Source organism: Tachyglossus aculeatus, chromosome 2 (genome assembly GCF_015852505.1).
Source record: "Tachyglossus aculeatus isolate mTacAcu1 chromosome 2, mTacAcu1.pri, whole genome shotgun sequence".
NCBI classification, from domain to species: domain Eukaryota; kingdom Metazoa; phylum Chordata; class Mammalia; order Monotremata; family Tachyglossidae; genus Tachyglossus; species Tachyglossus aculeatus.
This window is the reverse complement of record NC_052067.1, coordinates 67,379,713-67,405,059: the sequence shown is the minus strand read 5'-3', so window position 1 is coordinate 67,405,059 and position 25,347 is coordinate 67,379,713. Positions and strand designations below refer to the sequence as shown.

Sequence of the window (25,347 nt, the reverse complement as noted above, 5' to 3'; positions counted from 1 at the left end):
GACCTTGGGCAAGTCAGTTACCTTCTCTATGCCTCAGTTTCCTTATCTATAAAATGGAGATTCAATACCTATCCTCCCTCCTACTTAGACTGAGACCCCCATGTGGAACAAGGCTTGTCAGACCTGATTGTATCTATGCCAATGTTTATAACAGTGTTGGGCATATAGTAAGCTTTTAACAAATATCAGAATTAGTATAATTATCATTGTTAATATTAATAAAACTGGGACATCCAATAGAAAATTTGAAGAGTGGCCACCCCAGTGAGAGAAACCAATTGACATTACATTTTACCTCTGTCCTGTACTACTTAGAACTTTTTCTTCAAAGGGGGGTGAAAAATGCGGCAACAACGAAATCAGGTTTTCGGAGTCTGACTCTTCATCACCTTAACACTGAAAATCTTTAGAAGGGCTGACACTGTCATAGAAATGAAGAAAATATGGATTTCTCGTGCTCAGGAGTATTGCGGCATTTTTGTTTTAATATCTTTTGTCTACATATGGTCGAAAAGACTGAGTGGGAATAAAATATCAGAGTATTTGGGTCTTTCACCCTTTTATTTAATATATATAGTCTCAGCATGTGAAATTTTGAAGCCAAGTTATTCCATCTGTAGTGATAGCATTAGAATGTATCCACATCTTTTTTTCCTTAGAGAAAATTATATAGTTGGACAGCTCTGCGTAGAGAGGAGCACTGTCAGGTGGAATTAATTTAGCATAACTATGGACTTCTGGATAGAATACCTTCAAGTCTCATACCCACCATCTCTCTTCTTTAAAAAAAAAAAAAAAACTAACCTCAATCAGTGGTTTGGCAAATGAGAGAATCTGTCAAATAATAAGCAACAAAGGTAACACTAGGTTCCTGCCAAGTGGTTTTGTCTTGCTTTTAGAGATGTTTTTGCAGCAAGGCAGTTGCTAGTCCATGAAAATAAATCTCTTGGTTAAGTGATTGTTTTAATTGGCTTAGTGACTGACGACCTCAAGACACATGAGCCCATCTTCATAAGCTAGTCTGAACATTATTTCATCTGGAGTTTATTAGACTGTTTCTGTTTTTTGGTTTAAGCCCAAATAAAGTGTTGGTACCCATCCAGTGTAGACTTTGGGCAAAAAATTAGTAAATATTTTTAAATTTCCCTTTAGATGATGGGAATTTTGGTGGGTTTGTTACTAGTAAATAGGTAGATTCAGACCTCATTTCAAAACAATCCACCGACTTAGCTTCTGTGTGTGTGTGTGTGTATATATATATATATATATATATTCAGGCAAGGGGTGAAAATGCATATTTAGAGAGAGCAAGCGTTCTCATCCCTCAGGCAATATGTTGGTATGGTAGACATATCCTACATTACTTCGTTGTTTTGGTTGTGGAAGCAGATATATCACGGACTAAATAAAGCACTGAACTGGAATTTAGAAATGATTGAAACCCCTCCACTAGATTGTAATGAAATTTACTTGAGGGCAGTGATTAATCATTCATATTTGAGCACTTGTATGCACTGTAGTAAGCACTTGTGAAAGTACAGTATAAGAGTTGGTAGACACATTGCCTGCCCAAAATGAGCTTAGAGGGAGAGATTGAAGGGAAGATCAGTCCATCAACCGTATTATATTCTACTCTCCCAAGCACTTAGTACAGTGCTTTGCATTCCTTAGGTGCTCATTAAATACCATTAATTAATTCCTGGCTAACTTTATCTGAGGGCCTCTGTAAAAGTCTGTGTGAAGAAGGACATTTCAGTTTTGTGGACAAGCACTGAAAGGTTAGGAAATTGGGAAAAGGGGAAGCACCTGGGTGATGCCTTCAGGAAAAGACATCTCATTTTAGGCCACTCATTTTGACCTTAGGAAGCAAAGGGTCTCTGCCCCGATTCTGACATTCTGTGGATCATTGATGGTTGGGGAGAAATGGAGAAGTAGCTTGGCCTAGTTGGGAGAGCACAGGCCTGGGAGTTGGAAGGATCTTGGTTCTAATCCCAACTCCACCACTTACCTGCTACCTGACCTTAAATCTCTAAACTTCTCTGTGCCTCAGTTACCTCATCTGTAAAATGGGGATTGAGACTGTGAGCCTGTGTGGGACAGGTTCTGTGTCCAACCTGATTATCTTGTATCTACCCCAGTGTTTAGTACAGTGTCTGGTACATAGTAAGGGCTTTAATATTGGGGGGAAAATATTTCTAATTCTCTAGGGGACCCAGGATTCGTGGGCTTCTCCACTATCTTGATCTTAATTAGTTTCAAATGAAAATATTTGCAGTTGAGCTAGTCATGTCATGAGGACTGTTTATTTTTATTTCTTTAACCTCCAACTAATCTCTCTCTTCTCCTCTCCCCTCCACCCCCACAGGTTCTCCAAAAGAATGGCCAAATAGCAAACCTTAATGGGCTACAAGAAGAACAAGAAGAACTCTGCCCTCAGGTAGTAGAACTGACTGGACAGCCGGAAAACGCCACCGTCACCACAGATGGTGAGTTAACCTTTCCAAGATTTGGGCAAACTTCCAAAGGCTGAATGCTGATGCACCTGAGAAGAATGTAGGAAAGGAACAGGGAAAATCATGTGCTCATGCACCTCATCTGGGAGCTAGAGATGCCAGAAGCAAAATGAAGCATTTTACTGATCCAATGAAAGTTTTTTGCAATCCTTGCTATCCCTTGACTCTAGCGTGACACTACAATGTATCATGCTTCTGCATAACGCTAAAGCTTAGCTCTCTCCTTATCTGGTATGGAATGCTGAAGTTTTGTTGGCCTCTGGCCAACGACATGGCTTGGATTTTCAATGTATGTGAATTCCTGCTAGAAACACACAGCAACGGGTACTTTCTAACAGTTAATACGTCTTTCATTAAGGATAAATCCTGCTGCACTTGCACAATTTTTCTGGCAGTTCAAATTTCAAGATTAAAGCATCTTTCCATTTCTCTGAACGTACATTGCTCTTCATATTATTGTAGTAGCTAAAGATCTGGGGTTGTGTCTCTGGGGATGGGTAATTGGATATTGAGCCTTTCACCAGAAACTTGCTAGCTTGATTTCACTCCACATTAAGGTGACTAAAAAGTTGCTTGTCTTTTGAAGGCTAAGTGGAAAAAAGTCTGAATGTAGACTGTTTTGAGGGGATGATTTATATCCTAAAATTCAACCTTCGAGATCATCCGTTCTCAGCAAACAGAGCTGAGGAGCTGAAAGTGTATACCCTCTGGGCCATCTTTCTATGCTCATCAGTGGTTTGCCTGTGAGAGGGTCAAATAATAATTGCAGGGAAATTTTGCTCTGTTTCTTCCAAACCAGAGTGTATTCTGGTAAAAGACTGGAGGCTTATAGTTTTATCAGTTCAGCTTGTTTTATGGAGGTAAAATTTGAGCTGCTACTCCTTTCTTCTAACTGGTCGTTTGGTAAACTGCCAGGCAGTTGGGTGAGTTCAATGCATAGTTCTAAAAGCTGTTAACTTTCAAAAATTGATTTGATCTTATGGGTCCTTTTAAGGTATAGTTACATAACCTTAAAAGGAAATGGTTTTTTTTTTCCTTCAAAATGTAGTGGCAGTTGCAGAGTTTAGAGTTAATGCTATGAAAGTAAATAGTTGGGCTGGAAGACACTTAATTCTGATATGAGGGGCCTGTTTCTCATCTCGCTCAATCCCTGCAGTGCTGATTCAAGCATGGAGCTCCTTTTGAAGTCAGTAGGAACTCTGGGTTTCACACAGTTTCAGTGTAAAGTGAGAAATATACATAATCATCTGTGCCTAGGCACTGCTAGAGCACACATGGCAGCATCTGTCAGCATTTTGACATATTCAAATGATTAGTATGGCAGCGGCTCCTCCTATATTACTATGGCTTCCCTTCCCTGAGTTAAGCTACTGTCTCCTACTGTTTCTAATATCTCAAGGGTCTGTTTCAAGGCAAATATAACCCAAGTTTCTACATAAGAAACACATTCCCATGAAAAGCTTCACAGAGGTTTGCCTCTACCTTGTTTTCCTCAGTTCCTGCTTTGGGGGAGACTTGAAACATTGGCAGATCCTGTGCATGGCTGTTCTAATGTAGCTCTGTCAATCCTAAATTGCTACTAAAACCCCTAACTGGGGACCCCTAAACTTTTGTTTCTGAATCTGTGTGGCTTAGAACAGTGCCTGGCACATAGTAAGCATTTAACAAATACATTATTATTGTTGTTATTATTATTATTATTATTATAGCACCCCCCCAAGTAGGAGGGGTAACCCCTTCTGTCCTTGTTTCTGGGGCCTGGGGCCCCACAGAATAGGGAATAGAAGCTGGGGTTTCCTTCCTGGCTTAAGGCTTGGGAAATGCATCAGATTTTTACAGATCAAATCATTGCAGCATGGTCTAGTGGATAGATCATGGACTTTGGGCACTTGGGCAAGTCACTTAACTTCTGTGCCTGTAACCTCATCTGTAAAGTGGGGATTAAGGCTGTGAGTCCTATGTGGGACAGGGACTGTGTCTATACTGACTGTCTTATATTTATCCCAGTGCTTAGTACAGTGCCTTGCACATAGTAAGCACTTAACAAATACCATTAAAAGAAGAGAGCAAGACAGAGGATATTAGCCCCTTGGCATTGTGTGAAACTGGCTCTTCTGTTCCGTAAGTTTCCCTAATACCTATGGGTAGTAGAGGGCTTTTTCTGTAAAATCAAGCCTAAAGCGGCAACCAGGACACTCTCCAGCATGGTCTTATGAAACATTATTTTCCCTCTGCAACCTCCCATGTTAAACTGATACAGAAGGAACAGCTCCTGGGGGCAGGAAGCCAGAGGAAGAATGCAGTTTGCAAAAGTGCAGAGCCATCTGCTTCCCACCCAACCCCTCACCCCCAACCTCTGGCTTTAGCCTGAGGCAAACTCCCAGCCACAAACTGCTCCTAAACAGTACACACCCCTGTCCTAGTATCTCCCAATCACCTCTCCACCTCAAGTAAATAGCACTGAGGCTGATTTCTTTTTCAGCTACCTTTTACAGGGATCTACTAGATTGGAGAACCATTTTTAAGCTTAAAACCCAATTTTACCCCCAAATTTCAGAAAGGAAAATAAAACCCAATAAGTTTTCTCCTGATTTCCACCCCACCCATCCCCATCTGCCAGAGATAAAATTCAGCTTGGCCAACTGGAGGCATACTCTGTTGTTGTTGTTGTTGTTGTTGTTGTTTTCCTGCTCTATATTCCTTCTCCAGTTTCACTAGATGCCTGAAGAGATAACACAGTGGCTACTTATTTCTTGAAGTCCAGGTTTTGTACCTGTGATAAAACTTCCGGAATATTTCCCCTCAGGTTTCTTCAGAATGAAGGTAAAGACATACAGACAAAGAGGGAAGGTGCTCCGTTCTCAGTTTTTTTTCTTCCAGAGGCATGAGGAAGAGTTGGAAACTCTTTTTTTTTCTCCCCCGATCAAATTATCCCCTTCCTAACTGCTTAAGGCTCCAGTAACAGCCTCTGTTTTCCCTATAGTTCTCTTCAACATTGTCAGGTAACCTGGAGTCACTGATGGAAGGTGGAGTGCTCAGTACTTCAGTATTTCCTGCTCTGAATTAGGGGAGAAGGAGACAAGGAGATAGTTTTCCTTTGCAGCAGGATGATCATCAACAGTTTTTACAGGGTGCTTACTGTGGAATTCAAGATCTATTTATTGTGTTTGTCTTTTACCACCTATATAAAAACTAACTTTAGTCCATCGACATGGAACTAATTCCAATTTCCTTTAGCATTACTAAAAGTCTTCACACAAAGTGGGTGCATTTCCATTTGGTGTGTTTTCCCAAGTGACTTGTTAGTCAAACAAGAACCTTCTCCCCGCTCCCCAACCCAAGAAGGGAATAACTTGGAAACAACATTCAATATTTCAGGGAAGAATGTACCTTTAAATTTAGGCAGATAAGGTATGGCTCACATTATTCAGCCCAGATCACTTATGTACATATATATGAATTATATTAATGTATGCCTGCCCTCTAGACTAAGCTCATTTTGGGCAGGGAACATGTCTACCAACTCTATTGTACTGTGCTCTCCAAAGTGCTTAGTTCATTGCTCTGTGCTCAGGAAAATTCTATTGATAATGGTATTTTGGTATAATACCAAATACCATTGATAATGGTATTCTGACAATGACTGTATCAATATATACAGGTTTCGTACAGATCCCCCCGCCCCCGCAGTTTGCCTGATTTTAACCCAAAGGTGGAAAACTTACCCTTTGTTAGAGATCTGTTCTAAGATGGCATTAACAAAATGTGGCTCAGTCAATCAATTGTATTTATTGAGCGCTTACTGTGTGCAGAGCACTGTACTAAGCGCTTGAGAAGTACAAGTTGGCAACATCTAGAGACAGTCCCTACCCAACAGCAGGCTCACAGTCTAAAAGGGGGAGACAGAGAACAAAACCAAACATACTAACAAAATAAAATAAATAGAATAGATATGTACAGGTTAAATAAATAAATAGAATAGATATGTACAGGTAAAATAAATAGAGAAATATGTACAAACATATATACAGGTGCTGTGGGGAAGGGAAGGAGGTACTCAAAGAGGTAAAAGAAATCTTAAAGAATCTCTTGGGTGTATCTTCATCACTCAACAAAGAATTAAGTGGTTACAACTTCTACCTCCCCAGTTTTTCAAGCATACCGTGACTAAGAACACAGGAACCCTCTAGGTGCAAAAAATGTCGTGTACACTGAGGAAGAGGGCAAGTAGACTGTAATCCAGGAAACTCAGCAAAGGGTTCTAAAGTTGGAAATATACCAGCAGTCTTTCAGTGATTTTCCCCAATGAGGGACCACCTGGCTGTTTCTTCTAAAGCTTATGTTCTACTGTGAAGAAAAGTTTTGCAGCATCTAGCGACTATATTATTTACATTTTTTCCCAAATATCCATTTAAGTTTTTAGCTAAAAGACATTCTAGAAGGAAAGGAGAACAAGAACTCTGAATATTTTCATTCAATCGTATTTATTGAGCACTTACTGTGTGCTGTATTAAGCACTTGGGAAGTACAAGTTGGAATAATGATGGCATTTATTAAGCACTTACTATGTGCAAAGCACTGTTCTAAGTGCTGCGTAGGTTATAAGGTGATCAGGTTGTCTCATGGGGCGCTCACAGTTTTAATCCCCATTTTATCGATGAGGTAACTGAGGCACAGAGCAGTTAAGTGATTTTCCAACAGCTGACAATTGGCAGAGTTGGGATTTGAACCCATGACCTCTGACTCCAAAGCCTGTGCTTTTTCCACTGAGCCATGCTGCTTTTCAAAGTCCCGGGCAGTTATCACTTCATCTCCCTCCTACCATTCCCTTCCAAACTCCTCAGGCAAGTTATTTACACCTGCTGCCCCAACTTCCTCTTCTCCTAGTCTCTCCTTGACACTCCTCCCCGCCCCCAGTATGGTTCTGTCCCCTTCATTCCACAGAATCCACCTTCTCTAAAGTCACCAATGCCCTCCTTCTTGCCAAATCCAGTGACCTCTACTCCATTCTAATCCTCCTCAACCTCTCAAATGTCTTTGACACTGTAGACCGAGCTTTCCTTGAAACTATCCAACCTCGGCTTCTCTGACAAGTCCTCTCCGGGTCCTCCTCCTATTTCTCTGGCTGCTCTTTCACAGTCTCTTCCTGTCCCATTTCCTAACTGAAGTTCAGTCCAGATCTTCCCTCTCCATAGAAACCTTCCAGTAGTTTTCTATTATGGTATTTAAATGCTTACTATGTGTTAAGCACTGTTCTAAACACTGGGGTAGATACAAACTAATCAGGTTGGACTCAGTCCATGCTCCCCGTGGAGCTCAGAGCATTAATCCCCATTTTACAGGTGAGGTACCTGAGGCACAGAGAAGTTGTGACTTGCCCAAGGTCACACAGCTGACAAGTGGCAGGGCTCCAATTAGAACCCATGTCCTTCTGACTCATAGGTCCATGCTTTATCCAGTAGGCCATGCTGTTTCCACATCAAATAGAAACTTCCTTACCATCAACTTTAAGGCTCTCCATTAGCTCTTTATCCTCCTACCCTTCCTTGCTGATCTACTACAATCCAATCCACATACTTCACTCTAACACGAGCGTACAGACTGTACCCCAATCTAGAATGTCTTCACGCCAATCTCTATGCCCCCTCTTTCTGGTCTGAACATCCTCCCCCTTTATATTCAAGATAACCATTTCCCCCCATCTTCAAAATCCTGCTAAAAATCACCCCTCCTCCCTCATTTCCTCCTGTTTGCCAACACCCTTTGATTTGTACCCCTTAAACATTTTATTCACCCCATCCTCAGCTCCAAGGAACTTTAATATATATGTCTTTTCCTTTTCTGTAATTTAATATCTGTCTCCACCTTTAGACTCATAGCTCCTTATGAGCAGGGATTATGTCTACAAACTGTACTCTCAAAAGCTGAGAGTTCTCATTAAATACCATTAATTGGGGTATGTCAAGTAGTTTTAGTAATTGCTCAGCTAATTTTTACTGTTTATCTTGTTTTCAATATACTTGATTCCTCAATCAAATTGATCAAGTATGGGGTAACCCTTCTACAGGATCAATTAACATAATATTGCTCAGAATCATTTTGATATGCAATGTTCTCTGCTCCAACAACTTGGTGTGAGTTCAAGGCACAAAATGCATCCTCGTGCTGTTTTCTGGCAGCTTTGATTATTGATAAAATGGTTTATGAAAGCCACCATTCCTTTGGGATTTTTTTTTCTTTTTAATGGGTCTAGCAATAAAATCCCAGGTCCTCTGGTTTTGTCAAAATGGCTATTTAAGACTTTCTAAAATGGCGGGGGGGGGGGGGGGGGGGGGGGAATGAACCCAAAATACTGCTGTAAGATGAGCCCAGCGCTATGTGCACTGGGTCAGGTTACCTGACAGAGAATCTGTTTTTTAGCTGGAGGAGATTTCTGAAAACTTAATTTTAACCATTCTATATGGATGCAGCAGACTCTTCCCAATGTCCTCTGGTTTGGCTAATTGATAATGTTCTTAGACTGAAGTGGACATATCTTAATTATTATATTTGAGAAGTTGTCTCACGACTCCTATATATCTTCTGTTGATAGCATTAAAAGACATCATGCTTCAGTCCTGTTCTCATATGTTCTTTTTCCACTTTTAATAATTTTGAGAGCAATTCAGCACTTTCATGCAGATCAGTTTTTGAATGTGGAAATCTTTATTTATATTTTCCAGTATGTTCTAGAATACCTTGAAAAACCTATCCACTATGTCCCCTGAATAATTATAGCCTTTGAAAGCTGCAAAGTAGTGATTCACCTCCTGGATAATTAAACAGAAGCCACAGAATGGCTTAACCAAGAACTCCCTTTTTCATTTATTGTAACTTGGACTAAAAGAGCTGTATACTCTTCAATACACTGTGTTCACCATTGGTTGTCCAGGTGTTGCTTGGAAACAAGCAATCAGACACTACCCTCTGTGTGCAACTAAGAAATGCTGTCAATTATGACTTGTAGCTGAACAAAGAATGAAGAGAGGGAGGCTTTTTTGTGTTTGAAGTACAGATCAGCTTTCAGTTGTTCCGTATGACTTTCTCAAGCTGTATCCTGTTTTGTAGCTTTGAAAATGGGGCGAAAAATGGGCCTTGAACTTTAGAAAACTTTTAAGCAATTTCTGGGAACTGATTTTAATTCATTCCCTCAGTCATCTGCTACAGTACTTTTATTAATACTGTTATGATATCACTTATGTCACTGACACATCTCTGCTATAAATTCTTCCTTGATTTTATCTCTTAAAGAAATACAGCTTCTCCCAAGAACAAACATGGCCTTTTAAAGGTGGTTTGTTTGAAACTTTGGAAAATTGATCCCCTTATCCTTATTTAAACTTAATAGTAGAATTATTTTTGACTCAGCAAACCAGTGAAGGGAAATTTTTAAAATACACATACTTCTGCTAGAAGGCATCTAAAAGTAAGCCTCGAGTTCCTATTACCCTGAATCTCGATCCCTAAACCGCAACCAGGATTTGCTACCTTAGAGGTTATGGATCACCCACTAACATCTCTTCATTTTCCTCAAGGCTGCTGTAGTTTGAAATACTGAAAGTGGAGTCCTATCTTGAAAAAGGCCAATAATTCAAGTGTGTGACCGGCAAAGCTGAAAGATTCCAGTGGCTTCAGAAAATGCTGCTGTTCTATAAGTTGCCCTGGGCTGTGAATACCTCCTCTTGTAGAGAAGCAGCGTAGCTTAGTGGAAAGAGCACAGGCTTGGGAGTCAGAGGTCATGGGTTCGAATCCCGCTCTGCCACATGTCTGCTGTGTGACCTTGGGCAAGTCACTTAACTTCTCTGAGCCTGTTACCTCATCTGTAAAATGGGAATTAAGACTGTGAGCCTCATGTGGGACAACCTGATCACCTAGTATCCCCCCCAGTGCTTAGAACAGTGCTTTGCACATAGTAAGTGCTTAACAAATGCCATCATTATTACCAGTTGTATTCAACTACAATGAAGAAGTATAAAAGGAATAAGTAGGTTTCTAGTGTGACCTAGAGCATAGAGTACAGGTCTCGGGGTCAGAAGATCTGGGTTCTAATCCCAGCTCTGCCACTTGCTTGCTGTGCGATCTTGGGCAAGATGCCTAACTCTTCTGTACCTCATTTTTCCTTATCGGTGAAATGGGGATTCAATACCCATTTTATTTTTCCCTCCTTTTATTATGAGCTCCATGTGGGGCAGGGACTTTGAAGTGATACTTAACTGCAGTATTTAAGCACTTACTATGTGCCAAGCACTGTTCTAAGTGCTGGAGTAGATACAAGTTCATCAGGCTGAACACAGTCCCTGTCCCACATGGGGCTCACATTCTAAGTCAAAGAGACTGGGATTTAATTCCCATTTTCTAGATGAAGTACTTGAGGTACAGAAAAGTTTGGTGACTTGCCCAGGGTCACACAGCAGATACGTGGCAGAGCTGGGATTAGAACCCAGGTCCTCTAACTCCCAGGCCCGTGGTCTTTCCACTAAGCCAAATTGCTTCTATATTATTGGATATGAAAGAATTGAATATCTATTTGTATTTGTAAATGTCTTAGTCCTAGGTAGCCCCCTCAGGGAGCTTTTCGTATATATATTTATATTAAATTTTCCTTATACTAGCTTGGAGTGCTTTGGCTGGTTACCAGCTATTCAGGAGGGTTTCACATGCCATAACACTCACATGTCTGGTAACAATGCCTTATCACAAAGGTAATTTATCTAATGATAAAAGTTAGATAAAACTCTCGTAGCAGGATTTGGAGAATCTTGCATATGAAAAGAATGGTTAATTAGAAGTTCAATCAACCAGTCCTGTTAACTGTCAATTGCTTTGGTTTCTGATTCCAAACATTCTCCTGTAGTCCTAAAATCCAGTGGTATCTTGCTACTGCATACAAATGAATTTAAGTGAAGTGCTGATATCCACCAAAAATATAATGGTTTTGATTTTCGTACAAAGTAGCTGTGCTTTGTTACAAAAATTATAATGTATTTGGTAGAGTGTACTTTTTGATCTGTTATTTTTTGCCAAAGACTTGGTAGTCATGGGTTTTCTTCCCTATGTTTGTATTTTAATTCATGAGGTATCCCAAATCAATGATTTAGAATTGTTTGAAAATTTTACTGATTTCCTAATCTCGTGAAACTATGTGATCGGATTAAAACTGGGGATAATTGAGAAGCAGAGTGGCTCAGTGGAAAGAGCATGGACTTTGGAGTCAGGTCATGGGTTCAAATCCTGAATCCGCCAACTGTCAGCTATGTGACTTTGGGCAAGTCACTTAATTTCTCTCTGCCTCAGTTACCTTATCTGTAAAAGGGGGATTAAGACTGTGAGCCCCCTGTGGGACAACCTGATCACCTTGTAACCTCCCCAGCACTTAGAACAGTGCTTTGCACATAAGTGCTTAATAAATGCCATTATTATTATTATGACTTTTACTGTGTGAATAAATAATAATAATAATAATAATAATGGCATTTATTAAGCGCTTACTATGTGCAGTAGTGTTGAGGCAGCATGCAGTCCAATATCTTTTGAGAGACGTAGCTTGGCCTAGTGGATAGAGCATGGTCCTGGGAGTTAGAAGGACCTGGGTTCCAATCCCAGCTCTGCCACTTGTCTGCTATGTCTTTGAGTAAGTAATTTCACTTCTGTGCCTCAATTACCTCATCTGTAAAATGGAGATTAAGACTGTGAGCCCCATGTAGGGCATGGACTATCTCCAACCTGATTACCTCATATCTACCCCAGTGCTTAGAAAAGTGTCTGGCACATGGTAAGTGCTTAACAAATACCACAAAAAAAAAAATACTGATCTGTAGAACAGCTTCTGCATGGAGGAAAGAGAAGAATCATAGTGACAAGAAACAAAGATTTACCTGTTTTGTTTTTTTCCCCCCTCATGTCTATTATGGATTCTGGTTGCCCCACACCCCGAATGGAGATTTAAGATGAGACCACTTTCACTTTGGGAGAATGGAAATGGAGAACCAGGCCCAACATAGTCCCGACAGATTGAACAGAGCTCACTGCTACTTTGACAAGACTCAACTTCCTAAACACCTCCTGTCTTTGAGAAAAGTATAGGATCTACTTAGGACCGCCTGATGCCTTTATATCTGTATGGGGCTAAGAAAATGGCTTTTACCTTCACAACTCAAATTCTAGGGTTTTGGGTGATCACTCCCATTGCCCCCAAAATGTTGAATTTTGAAAGCTAGACTTTCCGATAATGTTTTAACTCTCTTTCCAAGAGTTGAAAAATTGTTTGACCAATTTCTTGGGAGTCAAATGTACTGTGAGGGGGGCGCGGAAGGGAACCAAATAATAATAATAATGATGGCATTTATTAAGCGCTTACTATGTGCAAAGCACTGTTCTGAGCGCTGGGGAGGTTACAAGGTGATCAGGTTGTCCCACGGCGGGCTCACAGTCTTCATCCCCATTTTACAGATGAGGGAACCGAGGCCCAGAGAAGTTAAGTGACTTGCCCAAAGTCACACAGCTGACAAGTGGCAGAGCTGGGATTTGAACCCATGACCTCTGACTCCAAAGCCCGGGCTCTTTTTCACTGAGCCACGCTGCTTCTCAAATACTCAAATTCTCAAAAAATTCAAAAAAATTCTCAAAAACAATACTTCTTCTTGTTAATTCCCCAAATTACACATAGGGTATAGAAATAGATTTTCAAAGAAAATCTATACAAATTAGTGTATTCTTAAACACTAATATTTAAATTTGGGATCAGAACCACATCTTGCTCTATTGGCCTACAGGGAAACATGAAAATGAGTTGTGAGCTTCAAAACCTAAGAAATACCAGGGAAAATAATGATAATAACAATGGCATTTATTAAGCGCTTACTATGTGCAGTGCACTGTTCTAAGCGCTGGGGGGGTACAAGGTAATCAGTTTGTCCCACGTGGGGGGCTCATCCCCATTTTACAGATGAGGGAACTGAGGCCCGGAGAAGTGAAGTGACTTGCCCAAAGTCACACTGCTGACAATTGGAGGAGCTGGGATTTGAACCCATGACCTCTGACTCCAAAGCCCGGGCTCTTTCCATTGAGCCACTGAGGTACGTAGATCATATGTACCTTGTGGGTAGGGGTCACGTCTACCAAGTCTATATTGTACTTTCCCAAACGCTTAGTACCGTGCTCTGCTCACAGTAAGCAATTGATACCACTGATTGAAAAAAATTTACTTTGTTTTGAAGAATGCACTGTTAGTGGGGAAAGCTTATTTTTTTTTTCTTGAAAACAAGCATTTTTTCCTACTTTAATTTCAAAAATATGAAAGGTAGATGTTGACAGTTTTGCTATATCTCTAGAAGTAAGGTGGCCTCTGACTGACTTTGTGGTTGTCAGGCAAGGAGATGATCATGATGTCATTTTACACCAAGCATGCAGCTTTCCGTATGCCGCTCATATACCCTATTTTGTGCAACTATGATGGGGCCTTCAACCTGTTATCCTTCGGGAAGAAGTTTTTTTTGTGGGTTTCTTTGGGGGGGGGGGGGCATGGGGGGCTTTCCCACTCTGCTCCAGAGCCTCTGTGTTCCTCCCTCCCAAGTCCCGTTGAATAGGGACACTGTTTCTGAGCTGTGGAACTCAGTTGCACAACCCAAGGTGGAAGGCTGCTGGGTGCTGAAAAGAAAAATATCAACTATAGGGCACTGGATGCCTTTATCCATATCAGATAAAGATGGACCAGCTGAGAACTGGACTGGCTAGAAAATATTTATATTTAGTAATTTATCTAGGATAAAAAGGATCAATCTCATAAGTATCCCCTTAGTTCCAATTTCAGTAAAGTAAAAATATCACTGGTAATAGAGTCACATCTTTATTAAAATGAAAGAGGAAGGATGTATTACTCAAATGATCAATTTCCTCACTGCTGAGGACACAAAAGGTATTTTTGCAATTTGACAAGGTGGCTATGTGGGTCTAGTTTGGAAAGTACTAATGGATGATTTTTTATTTTGTCACATCGGTACCCATGGATAAGGTTTATTATCAGTTTATGATGCTACACAAAGAGGAAAGGAATAGAAACAAAAAGTTCTATTTATGAGTAACAACAGAGGAAAAAGACTAAGCCAGCACCACGTACATTCATTTTTAATAGGGCTATTTAATATTCAGTGATCATGCATTAGGACGCCACCTGTTCTTATATAAGCACAATAATTGTATCAGCCCCGGGACAGATGCTTTTTGCAAGAATGTCTTAATGGCAATTCCTTTTGGGATGTAGATGTTCATAGGGAAAAGGTAACTTTGAGTGCCGTGCTGACATCAGCAGGGATGGCTTAATGCATCCCAAGCTAATATTTGAATCAGTTTTGCTTCAGAGTCCATTCCCAAGCTCCCTATCACCATTCCACCCGATTGACAGATGCATTCATTCATTCAATCGTATCTGAGTGCTTACTGTGTGCCGAGCACTGTAGTAAGCGCTTGGGAGAGTACCACGTAACAAAAACATTCCCTGCCCAGAAAGAGTTTACAGTCTAGAGAGATGACAGACATTAATATAAAAAATAAATTACAGATATGTACTGGTGGGGGGGAAGCAAGTCAGGGCAATGCAGAAGGGAGTGGGAGAAGAGGAAAGGAGGGCTTAGTCAGGAGGGCCTCTTGGAGATGTGCCTTCAATAAGGCTTTGAAACGGGGTTGGGTCACTAGTGGCCTGTTGGATTTAAGGAGAAGAGGGTGTTCCCAGGCCAGAGTTGTAGTAGGAGACAATTTCCGTTCCTCAACCCTGATTCTCCCCTCCTTGGTACTGTTCTGGGGACCTAGGGGCAGCTCCCTGTGTCATGGCAGATTATTCATTCATTCAATCAATCGTATTTATTGAGCACTTACTGCGTGCAGAGCACTGTACTAAGCGCTTGGGAAGTACAAGTTGGCAACATATAGAGACGGTCCCTACCCAACAGCGGGCTCACAGTCTAGAAGGGGGAGATAGACAACAAAACATATTAAAATAAAATAAATAGAATAGTAAATCTGTACAAACATATATACAGGTGCTGTGGGGAGGGGAAGGAGGTAAGGCGGGAGGGAGGGGGAGGAGGGGGCTCAGTCTGAGAAGGCCTCCTGGAGGAGGTGAGCTCTCAGTATGGCTTTGAAGGGAGGAAGAGAGCTAGCTTGGTGGATGTGTGGAGGCAGGGCATTCGAGGCCGGGAGTCGACGGCGGGACAGGTGAGAACGAGGCCCAGTGAGGAGGTTAGTGGCAGAGGGTACGAGTTGGGCTGGAGAAGGAGAGAAGGGAGGTGAGGTAGGAGGGGGTGAGGTGATGGACAGCCTTGAAGCCGAGAGTGAGGAGTTTTTGCCTGATGCGTAGGTCGATTGGTAGCCACTGGAGATTTTTGAGGAGGGGAGTAACATGCCCAGAGCGTTTCTGCACAAAGATGATCGGGGCAGCAGCGTGAAGTATAGATTGAAGTGGGGAGAGACAGGAGGATGGCATTAGCAGTGGCCTGTGTGCAGGACTACTAGAGAAGCAGCATGGCTCAGGGGAAAGAGCCCAGGCTTGGGAGTCCGAGGTCATGGGTTCGAATCCCAGCTCTGCCACATGTCTGCTTGTGTGACCTTGGGCAAGTCACTTAACTTCTATGAGCCTGTTACCTCATCTGTAAAATGGGATGAAGACTGTGAGCCCCACGTGGGACAACCTGATCACCTTGTATCCCCCCCACGGCTTAGAACAGTACTTTGCACATAGTAAGCGCTTAACAAATGCCATCATTGTTATTATTATTATTACTAAGGTACCTTCTGGCCTCTGATAGCAGCTATCAATCTGGTTAATTCCCAGGTTAATCAGGAGGCACATGTGAAGACAATCTTTCAGATAAAATCTGCATGCTATATTGCAAACTGTTTTTCATTCAGTGGGTGTGGCTGGACAAAAGAGACTAGTAGCAAATCCCCTAGAGTTAGCTGGCTAGTAACCATGGGATCCTTAAAAAGCTTGTAGAGCTTGCCTGATATGTTCACTCTGATATTGGGTTTCCCCTGTGTGAACTTGGTTTTTGTCATCTTTTCGAAATGGAACAAATATTGATCTCTGTTAGAGCTTAAAGACACCCTCCCTTTTCAAGTCCCTTCTCTAATACATCACTACAATCTCTGGGATCCATTTTTAGGGAACTGTGAAACACACTTAAAATATTATTTTCTCAAATACTGTTTATTTGAAAAGAATCCAGCCTAGCAACCTTTTTTCCCCCCTTAAGAGGTTTTCATAGCCATGTGGAAACATAAGAGGGTTTTAATGGTACAGTGACTATCTGAATGTCATTCTGGCCAGAAGCCCAGGCTCCCAACAGCATTTTGAGGATGTTAGGAGTGTCAGTCGCTATTGGGGCAGTGAGCCAGAGGCTAAATCTCAAAGAGCTGTGCTGAGGCACTGGGCAGGTTCCCCCAGAGTGTGGCAAGGGATCACTGGGTAAAGGAGGTCTCCACATGCATCATCATCATCATAATAATTGTGGTATTTAAGCACTTGATATGTGCCAAGTACAAGGTAATCAGGTGAGACACCGTCCCCATCTTACATGGGGTTCACAGTCTTAATCCTCATTTTACAGATGAGGTAACTGAGGTGCAGAGAATTGAAGTGACTTGCCCAAGGCCACAAAGGAGACATGGCAGAGCTGGGATTAGAACCCACCTCCTCCGACATCCAGACCCATGCTCTTTCCACTAGGCCACACTCCTAAATCCTTCCCCACTTAAATACAATTTTTATTGCTATTAGGAGCTCAGCAGGTCCCCAGGTCACACTGGCTACTTAAGTGCTTACTGTGTGTCAGGGACTCTACTAGGCGCTGGAGTAAATACAAGCAAACTGTGTTGGACACAGTCTCTATCCCATTCGAGGCTCACACTCTGAATCCCCATTTTACAGACGAGGCAATTGAGGCCCAGAGAAATTAAGCGACTTGCCCAAGGTCACCCAGCAGACAAATGAGGGAGCTGGACAAGAACCTACGTTCTTCCGACTTCCAGACTAGTGCTGTATTCATTCAATCATATTTATTGAGCAGTTACTGTGTGCAGAGCACTATACTAAGCGCTTGGGAAGTACAAATCCTCTAAGCCACTCTGCTTATCATGTATCTCTCGCCGAGCCCTTGTGCATGTCTCCCTCCCTTCCCTATTCCTTCATATCATCATCAATCGTATTTATTGAGCGCTTACTATGTGCAGAGCACTGTACTAAGCGCTTCATATACTCCCTCCCTTCATATACAGCAGACTGCCATTCTCCCCACTGTCATAGCTTCATTAAAATCACATCTTCAAGAGACTTTCCCTGACTAAGCCTCATCTCTCTTCTGTGTCCCTATAAACATGAATCTGTAACCTTTAAGCACTTGGCATATACCTCACCCTTAGCTCCCCCGCAGGGTAGGTACATGCTTGTAATTTATTTTATTAATGTAATTTATTTATTTTAATGTCTGTATCCCTGTCTAGACTGTAAGCACCTTAGGGGCACAGAACTTTGTCTACCAACTCTGTTGCGGTGGTCTCTCCCAAGCGATTAATGCTATTCTCTGCACACAGTAAGTGTTCAGTAAATAACATTGATTAATCTAGGGCTACATCAAGCTACAATAAAGTGCGTTGTCTTGACATTTTGGTGTCTCTCTTTAGCCTCCAGCCTTAATCTACAATGCAGTCTAATTGACACCTTTGTCTACGGCTTTAGAAAGGAAAAGACAAAATTTCAGGGAATGATTTTTTTTTTTTTCCTAAACCACAATGAAAAAACCGTAAATTTTTACCGTGGTGTTTCTTGCTTTAGAAAATAAAAGCTTTAGAAAGGAAAAGACAAAATTTCAGGGAATGATTTTTTTTTTTCCTAAACCACAATGGAAAAAACCGTAAATTTTTACCGTGGTGTTTCTCGCTTTAGAAAATAAAACCAACTTTAAAAGACAGAATTAGGAAACCTCAGATAATTGAATAAAAAGAAAGCCTGTGTTTTATATGGTGACCTTATCATTACCCTTTGTTTTTTGTCCTGATGGCTACAGCTTCTCATTGTAAACAAGCCACAGAAACTCACTAGGGAATTAGTGAAAACCTTCTTCCTGATTTTCAGTAGTGAAGATCAAAGAAAGACCTTCTGTAAATTGAGGTGAGACAACATCTTGTGGGCTGCTCTGTTGCTCTGCTTGCTGTTTTCACTCTCATTTTGGGAGTGTAAAGAGGGAAGGCTCAACTTTATCAGGCTAATGAATGTTTGTGCTTTATTCTCTGGTTACTTGATGTATGTAGATCCACACAAACGTTCTTACCCTTTCCCTGTCACTCCTTCAAAAAGGGTATAAAAGCTTGCTGCCTGCCATTTTTTTTATTATCCAGCTATATGAACTTTAATAATCATTTTGAAAGAGGTCAGCAAAAGAGTACCCACCCCAGTTTTATGCTTCTTTCCCTGAATAGAAGAAGTTGCTAGTGATGTGAAGTAAGGGGAGCTTTTAAAGAAGAAAGGGAATGGAGGAAAGCCAGTGTTGACGAGGTATCAGTTAAAATTTCAGAGGGTGGGAAGAAGGCAGTGTGGCCTAGTGAATGCAGCATGGGCCCGAGAGTCAGAAGGATCTGGATTCTAATCCCAGCTCTGCTACTTGTCTGCTGTGACCTTGGGCAAGTCATTTCACTCCTCTGGGCTTTAGTTGCCTCACATGTAAAATGGAGGTTAATACTGTGAGCCCCCAGTAGGACATGTGGACTCTGTCCAGCCTAGTTTCTATCTACCCCCAGTGCTTAGTACAGTGCCTGGCACGGAGGAAGTGCTTAATCAATCAATCAATCGTATTTATTGAGCACTTATTGTGTGCAGGGCACTGTACTAAGCGCTTGGGAAGTACAAGTTGGCAACATATAGAGACGGTCCCTACCCAACAGTGGGCTCACAGTCTAGAAGGGGGAGACAGAGAACAAAACATATTAATAAAATAAATAGAATAGATATGTACAAGTAAAATAGAGTAATAAATACGTACAAACATATATACAGGTGCTGTGGGGAAGGGAAGGAGGTAAGGCGGGGGGGATGGAGAGGGGGAGGAGGAGGAGAGGAAGGAGGATGGGACCCAGGGGTGGAGTGGAGAGATTCCCCTGACCAGACCCACTTAATAAATGCCATTTTTTTTTAAAAAAAAAAGGGTGTGATCTGCTCTAATTTCAAGAAGGTCAGTAGAGGAAGTTAGAAGGGAGAGATGTTAGTGTCATGGCCTGTATCCAACCTGATGAGCTTTTGTCTCACTCAAGTGCTTAGTGCAGTGCGTGACACATAGTTCACATATAATAATAATAATAATGGCATTTGTTAAGCGCTCACTACGTGCAAAGCACCGTTCTAAGCGCTGGGGAGGATACAAGGTTATCAGATTGTCCCATGTGGGGCTCTCAGTCTCCATTTTCCATTTTCCAGATGAGGGAACTGAGGCCCAGAGGAGTGAAGTGACTTGCCCAAAGTCACACAGCTGACAAGTGGCGGAGGCGGGGGACATGAGCCCATGACCTCCGACTCCCAAGCCCAGGCTCTTTCCACTGAGCCAAGCTGCTTCTCATGCTTCTCACTTAACAAATACCACCTATACAAAAAAAGGAAGGAGCCTGTGGGGTCCCAAACTAAGCTCTAGCTTCTTCTGGGTCCAGGGAAAGAATGAGGTTTTACTTGGTTAGGAACTGCAGTGGCCCTTTTATAGAGTGGTCCCTCTCTCCAGAAAGTGCTTGCTTACTTTTTGCTAAAACAAGTGAGTTGACGGATTCACAGAGCCCTCTGGTAGCCAGTGGTGTCACTACAGCCTACTCTGTACTATTCGAGCAAGATGTTCTGCTCTCTAACCAAAAATTCCAGGCAACAATTACAGTAGCAATACTGATCTTGGTTTCTATAATTTTTGAACCCTGGCCTTTCCTCTGACCCTACGTAGCATGAGAGAAACAGCCTGGCTCGGTGGAAAGAGCCCGGGCTTGGGAGTCGGAGGTCATGGGTTCTGATCCCCGCTCCGCCACTTGTCAGATGTGTGATTTTGGGCAAGTGACAACTTCTCTGTGCCTCAGTTACCTCATCTGTAAAATGGGGATGATGACTGTGAGCCACATGTAGGACAATGATTGCCTTCTATCACCCCAGCACTTAGAATAGTGCTTGGCACAAAGTAAGCACTGAACAAATGCCATGATTATTACTATTATTATCTTATTATTGCTCTGCTTTTTAACTCCCACTAATTGGGGTCTTGCACCCGTGCCGAGCATTCTGACATTATCCCATAGCAAAGAGTTTGTTGTCTTTGGGGTTTTTTTTTGTTTCGTTTTGTCTTAATGCTCACATTCTTTTAGACTTTTAGACTGTGAGCCCCCTGTTGGCTTTTAGACTGTGAGCCCACTGTCTCTATATGTTGCCAACTTGTACTTCCCAAGCGCTTAGTACAGTGCTCTGCACACAGTAAGCGCTCAATAAATACGATTGATGATGATTCTAACCCCACTAGTAGTGATAGCAGCATTTGAGCATCCAATTGGTGCTGTGCACTCTACTAGATGTTTGGAAAGTACAGAATAATGAAGCAGCATTGGCATAGTGGAAAGAGTGTGGGTCAGAGCCAAAGGGCCTGGATTCTAATCCCAACTGAGTGTGGGTCAGAGTCAAAGGGCCTGGATTCTAATCCCAACTCTACTACTTGTCTGTTGTGTGACCATGAGTAAATTACTTAATTTCTACGTACTTTGTAAAATGGTGATTAAGACTGTGAACCCCACATGGGCCACTGTGTCCAGCCTGATTCTTGTATCTTTCCTAGCACTTGGTACATTCCTGGCACATAGTAAATGGTTAACAAATACCATTTAAAAATAAAAAATGAAGTGACCCATTCCCTGCCCACAAGGACCTTACTCTTTAAGAGGAGACATAAAAGCATTTACAACTGAAGGATTTTGCTCCCTGCCCATGTCTGGTACAGAAATGTGAGGGCTAAAAAGTCCCTTTTTTCCTCTACAAATTCCCCTTATTTCATTCAATGAACAACTTTCGTTCAGGGAAAGAAACACAAAACTGGAGTGGGAATTCGTTTTCTACTGATTTCTTTTAAAATTTCTGGTACATCTCCCAATCTTTTGTCATCAATAGTGTTTGAGTACCCACTGTGTGCAGAGCAGTGTACTAAGCACTGGGAGGACAACAGAAATGAGACCTCTTTCATTTTCCATCTTATTCCCACTGCACCTGGGCAGTGAGGTTACACTAAGACTGTGACATATTTTTAAGGACCCTGTATTAAATTCGTTATCAGACCTCAGTTGAAACTAGAACACTTCAACTCATCTCACAAATTGAACATGTTAACTCACACTATTTTTCTCAGTGGAAATTCATCAAATATCTATTGGACTTCTGAAGTTCTTGGCAGGAGGGAGGAGCAGCTATAGGATGCTAATCTTGTTAACCCTTCTCTTGGGAAGCATTTGGCTTGCAAATTCTTATAAAATTTAATTCCCTTAGATCCCTGTGTTTAGTTCTGCTGCCACTTGTCTCTTTAAAATGAGTAAACTGTGCTAAATCCCAGCGAAGCCATCTTGAGATGTTCAGGTAAAGTCTTAGACGGAGAGAAAAGAGTAGAGTTGGAAGAATAATCCACATTCCTCTGTAACTATGGAGGAAATTTCAGTAATAATAATAATGGCATTTATTAAGCACTTATTATGTGCAAAGCACTGTTCTAAGTGCTGGGGAGGATACAAGGTAATCAGGTTGTCCCACGGGGGCCTCACAGTCTTCATCCTCATTTTACAGATGAGGTCACTGAGGCACAGAGAAGTGAAGTGACTTGCCCAAAGTCACACAGCGACAGATGAGGTCACTGAGGCACAGAGAAGTGAAGTGACTTACCCAAAGTCACACAGCTGGCAGTTGGTGGAGCTGGAATTTGAACCCATGATCTCAGACTCCAAAACCTGGGCTCTTTCCACTGAGCCACGCTGCTTCTCTAAGTACGATAATGTATGTGTAGTTGACTATCTCCTTGTTAATAAAACCCTTCCAATTGTGGTCTTTAAGAAACGTTTATGGTTTTTATTTTCTAGAGAAGAAATTCATTTTTAATCAGGAGCTTTATTTGGATTGGGGAGGTTTTCACGTGAAACTAACCTTAATTTGTCAGTCTCCTTTTTTAAAAAAACCCCCACCAAATAAAGGTAGATAAGTCCTTGGTCTATGTAAAAGGTGAGAACTTTACATTTCTCCCAGAATGGAGGCCACAACGCCACACAATTCAGCATGAGCATTTTAAGTATTTCCCAACTTAAAAACCGAAACACCAGCTTCTAAATGCTGTAGCCAGCTTGACTACTGGAGTCATGGAATTGGGCTGTTTTTCCTTTAAAATGATTTTTTTGAAATCAGGAGCTTTGGGGGGTAAATCTCTTGGAGTCCAGAGTGAAATAATGGCCTAGATAAAATCTGCAGACTCGACACTCTAGCTTTTTTTTTGAACAATTCCTTGGTCTTTGCTGGCCAGCAGTAGAGGCAGGATGGGGGAGGGTTTCTCTCCCTTAAAACGAACCACGTGGCTCAGTTGATCATCCTGCCAAGTCAAGTGAGAGGTCCTTTACACTCCTATCACACTAAGGGAAACAGGGGAGGGAGGGGACAGGCCACAGGATGTCTGTCATGCAGTTAAGCTGCTGAAATGCACCATCCGTTTGCTTTTCTCATCGGGCACTGAGGGAAGCCTTGGTGTCGTCTCCTTTAACCTAAGAAGCTGTGGGGCTCCTGCAAACAAGAAGCATCCGAGTGTGGGAAAGGGACAGAGAAAAGTAACCGGCAAGAGTTGTGCCTCCAAAATGTTGGGGACCATAACAATCACAGGTAGGTGACCAAAAAAAAAAAAAATGTAATCTTGAATATTTTGAATCAGTGGCTTCATTATTTGTAAAAGCAAACGATCACTGCTGTCCTTGCTGAGATGGATCTTGGGGTGTGGCAGGGGGTGGCCTCTTCAGGGACTGCATCATTTATTTCATGTATATATGTTTGTACCTATTTATTTCTCTATTTATTTTACTTGTACATATCTATTCTATTTATTTTGTTTTCTTGGTATGTTTGGTTTTGCTCTCTGTCTCCCCCTTTTAGATTGTGAGCCCACTATTGGGTAGGGACTGTCTCTATATCATCAATCGTATTTATTGAGCGCTTACTATGTGCAGAGCACTGTACTAGGCGCTTGGGAGGTACAAATTGGCAACATACAGAGACAGTCCCTACCCAACAGTGGGCTCACAGTCTAAAAGGGGGAGACAGAGAACAAAACCAAACATACTAACAAAATAAAATAAATAGGATAGATATGTACAAGTAAAATAGAGTAATAAATATGTACAAACATATATACAGGTTGCCAACCTATATGTTGCCAACTTGTACTTCCCAAGCGCTTAGTACAGTGCTCTGCACACAGTAAGCGCTCAATAAATACGATTGATGATGATTATTTATTTCATGTATTGGGATTTTTTCAGAAAGCATTTTGAAGTAAAAAAGAGGTGATGCTTTAATAACCCTGGATATTTCATATAAAGGGGGAATCTGATCACTTCTTGTTGTAAACGCTGAATTTTATAGGGACATTATGGGATACCAGTGTGAAAGAAGATTTTTTGTTTGTTTCGTGGTCCTAAAATGCAGTTACCTCATGAAAATAGAGATAAACTTTTCGCTCTGAAGACCTGAGGTACAAGAACCCAAATACGTGACTTAGTGCTCACCCAAATATTAGTTCTTTTAGGCATTAGTCATATCAAAGCCAAAGGCATTTATATAAAATTCATGTTACCCAGTGTTTTGTACCGATATCATTTGTAAAAGGTCGATATATTCTAGGAAATTGCCCAAGTGAATAAAATGCCTCATTACTAATATCTCTAATAACTTTTTACCCCAGAAATGGTTTAGTTTTTAAATGCTGAGTAATCCAGACGCAGCATTCAGTAAATTAGACTATTTTTAAAATCTTACAACAGAACACCTTAGGTACCTTACTGTTTTATAGCAATTTTAAACTTCTCATCACAGCCTCTTAATCCAAAGAATAGATTATCCTTCCTCTTACTCCCCCTGGTCTGTATTCAACGGACAGATCATCACATGGTAATTCAAAAAGCTCAGATATTGATTAATCACGGAATTGTCAAGCTTTTGAAAAGTAACTTGTGTGAAAGGGGTGAAACTGTCCAAACTCAGAATTGTTTTCCTTTTCCTAGCCAAACCCTGTAGAGATCAAAAGTTTCCTTTGGTATGTCCAAAAAAAAAAAAAATACTGCAGCATGTTTGGTTTCCATAAAAACCATGTAGTTTAGAAGCTTCAGGGATTAAAAGAAGCACAGATTTCCCTCAGTGCTGCTTTTGCAAACAGCCCTCTCTTCCTGTGACAAAGTATAATGAAGGTGAAAAGTTTAGCAAGGCTTGGACCAAATCGAATTTTATTATTTCCTGTAGCTTGGCTTGTTTACTTCTTTGGAGTGTTCACTTAATTAGCAACTAAAAAGGACAGCTTTTCACTCCCCACCCCCCATCCCCATTTTTGTTTGTTTTGCATTTGACTCTAGTCATAAGAAAGGTGATAAAGGATTTGTGTGTATGAGCAAATCAACTGGAAATTGGAAACTTCTTACCCTTTAAAACCCAATTTTGTGGTAGGATATCTGTGTAGATAAAACCCAGAAACTTTGCAAGGATGCCATGTGTTGTATAACAGCTGGT

The 25,347-nt window shown here is 41.4% G+C and overlaps 1 protein-coding gene across 2 annotated transcripts in view; it reads left to right on the top strand.

The window, feature by feature from the left end:
* AKAP12 (A-kinase anchoring protein 12) overlaps window positions 1-25,347 on the top strand; it is a 141,370-nt gene that overhangs the window by 82,879 nt on the left and 33,144 nt on the right. The window contains exon 2 of one of the 2 annotated variants that reach the window (XM_038741480.1): window positions 2,366-2,486. In XM_038741480.1, the coding sequence (XP_038597408.1) occupies window positions 2,366-2,486 (121 nt within the window). Of the gene's footprint in view, window positions 1-2,365; window positions 2,487-23,261; window positions 23,455-25,347 lie in introns of those variants that run through there. The other variant, XM_038741488.1, reaches the window with a different exon arrangement.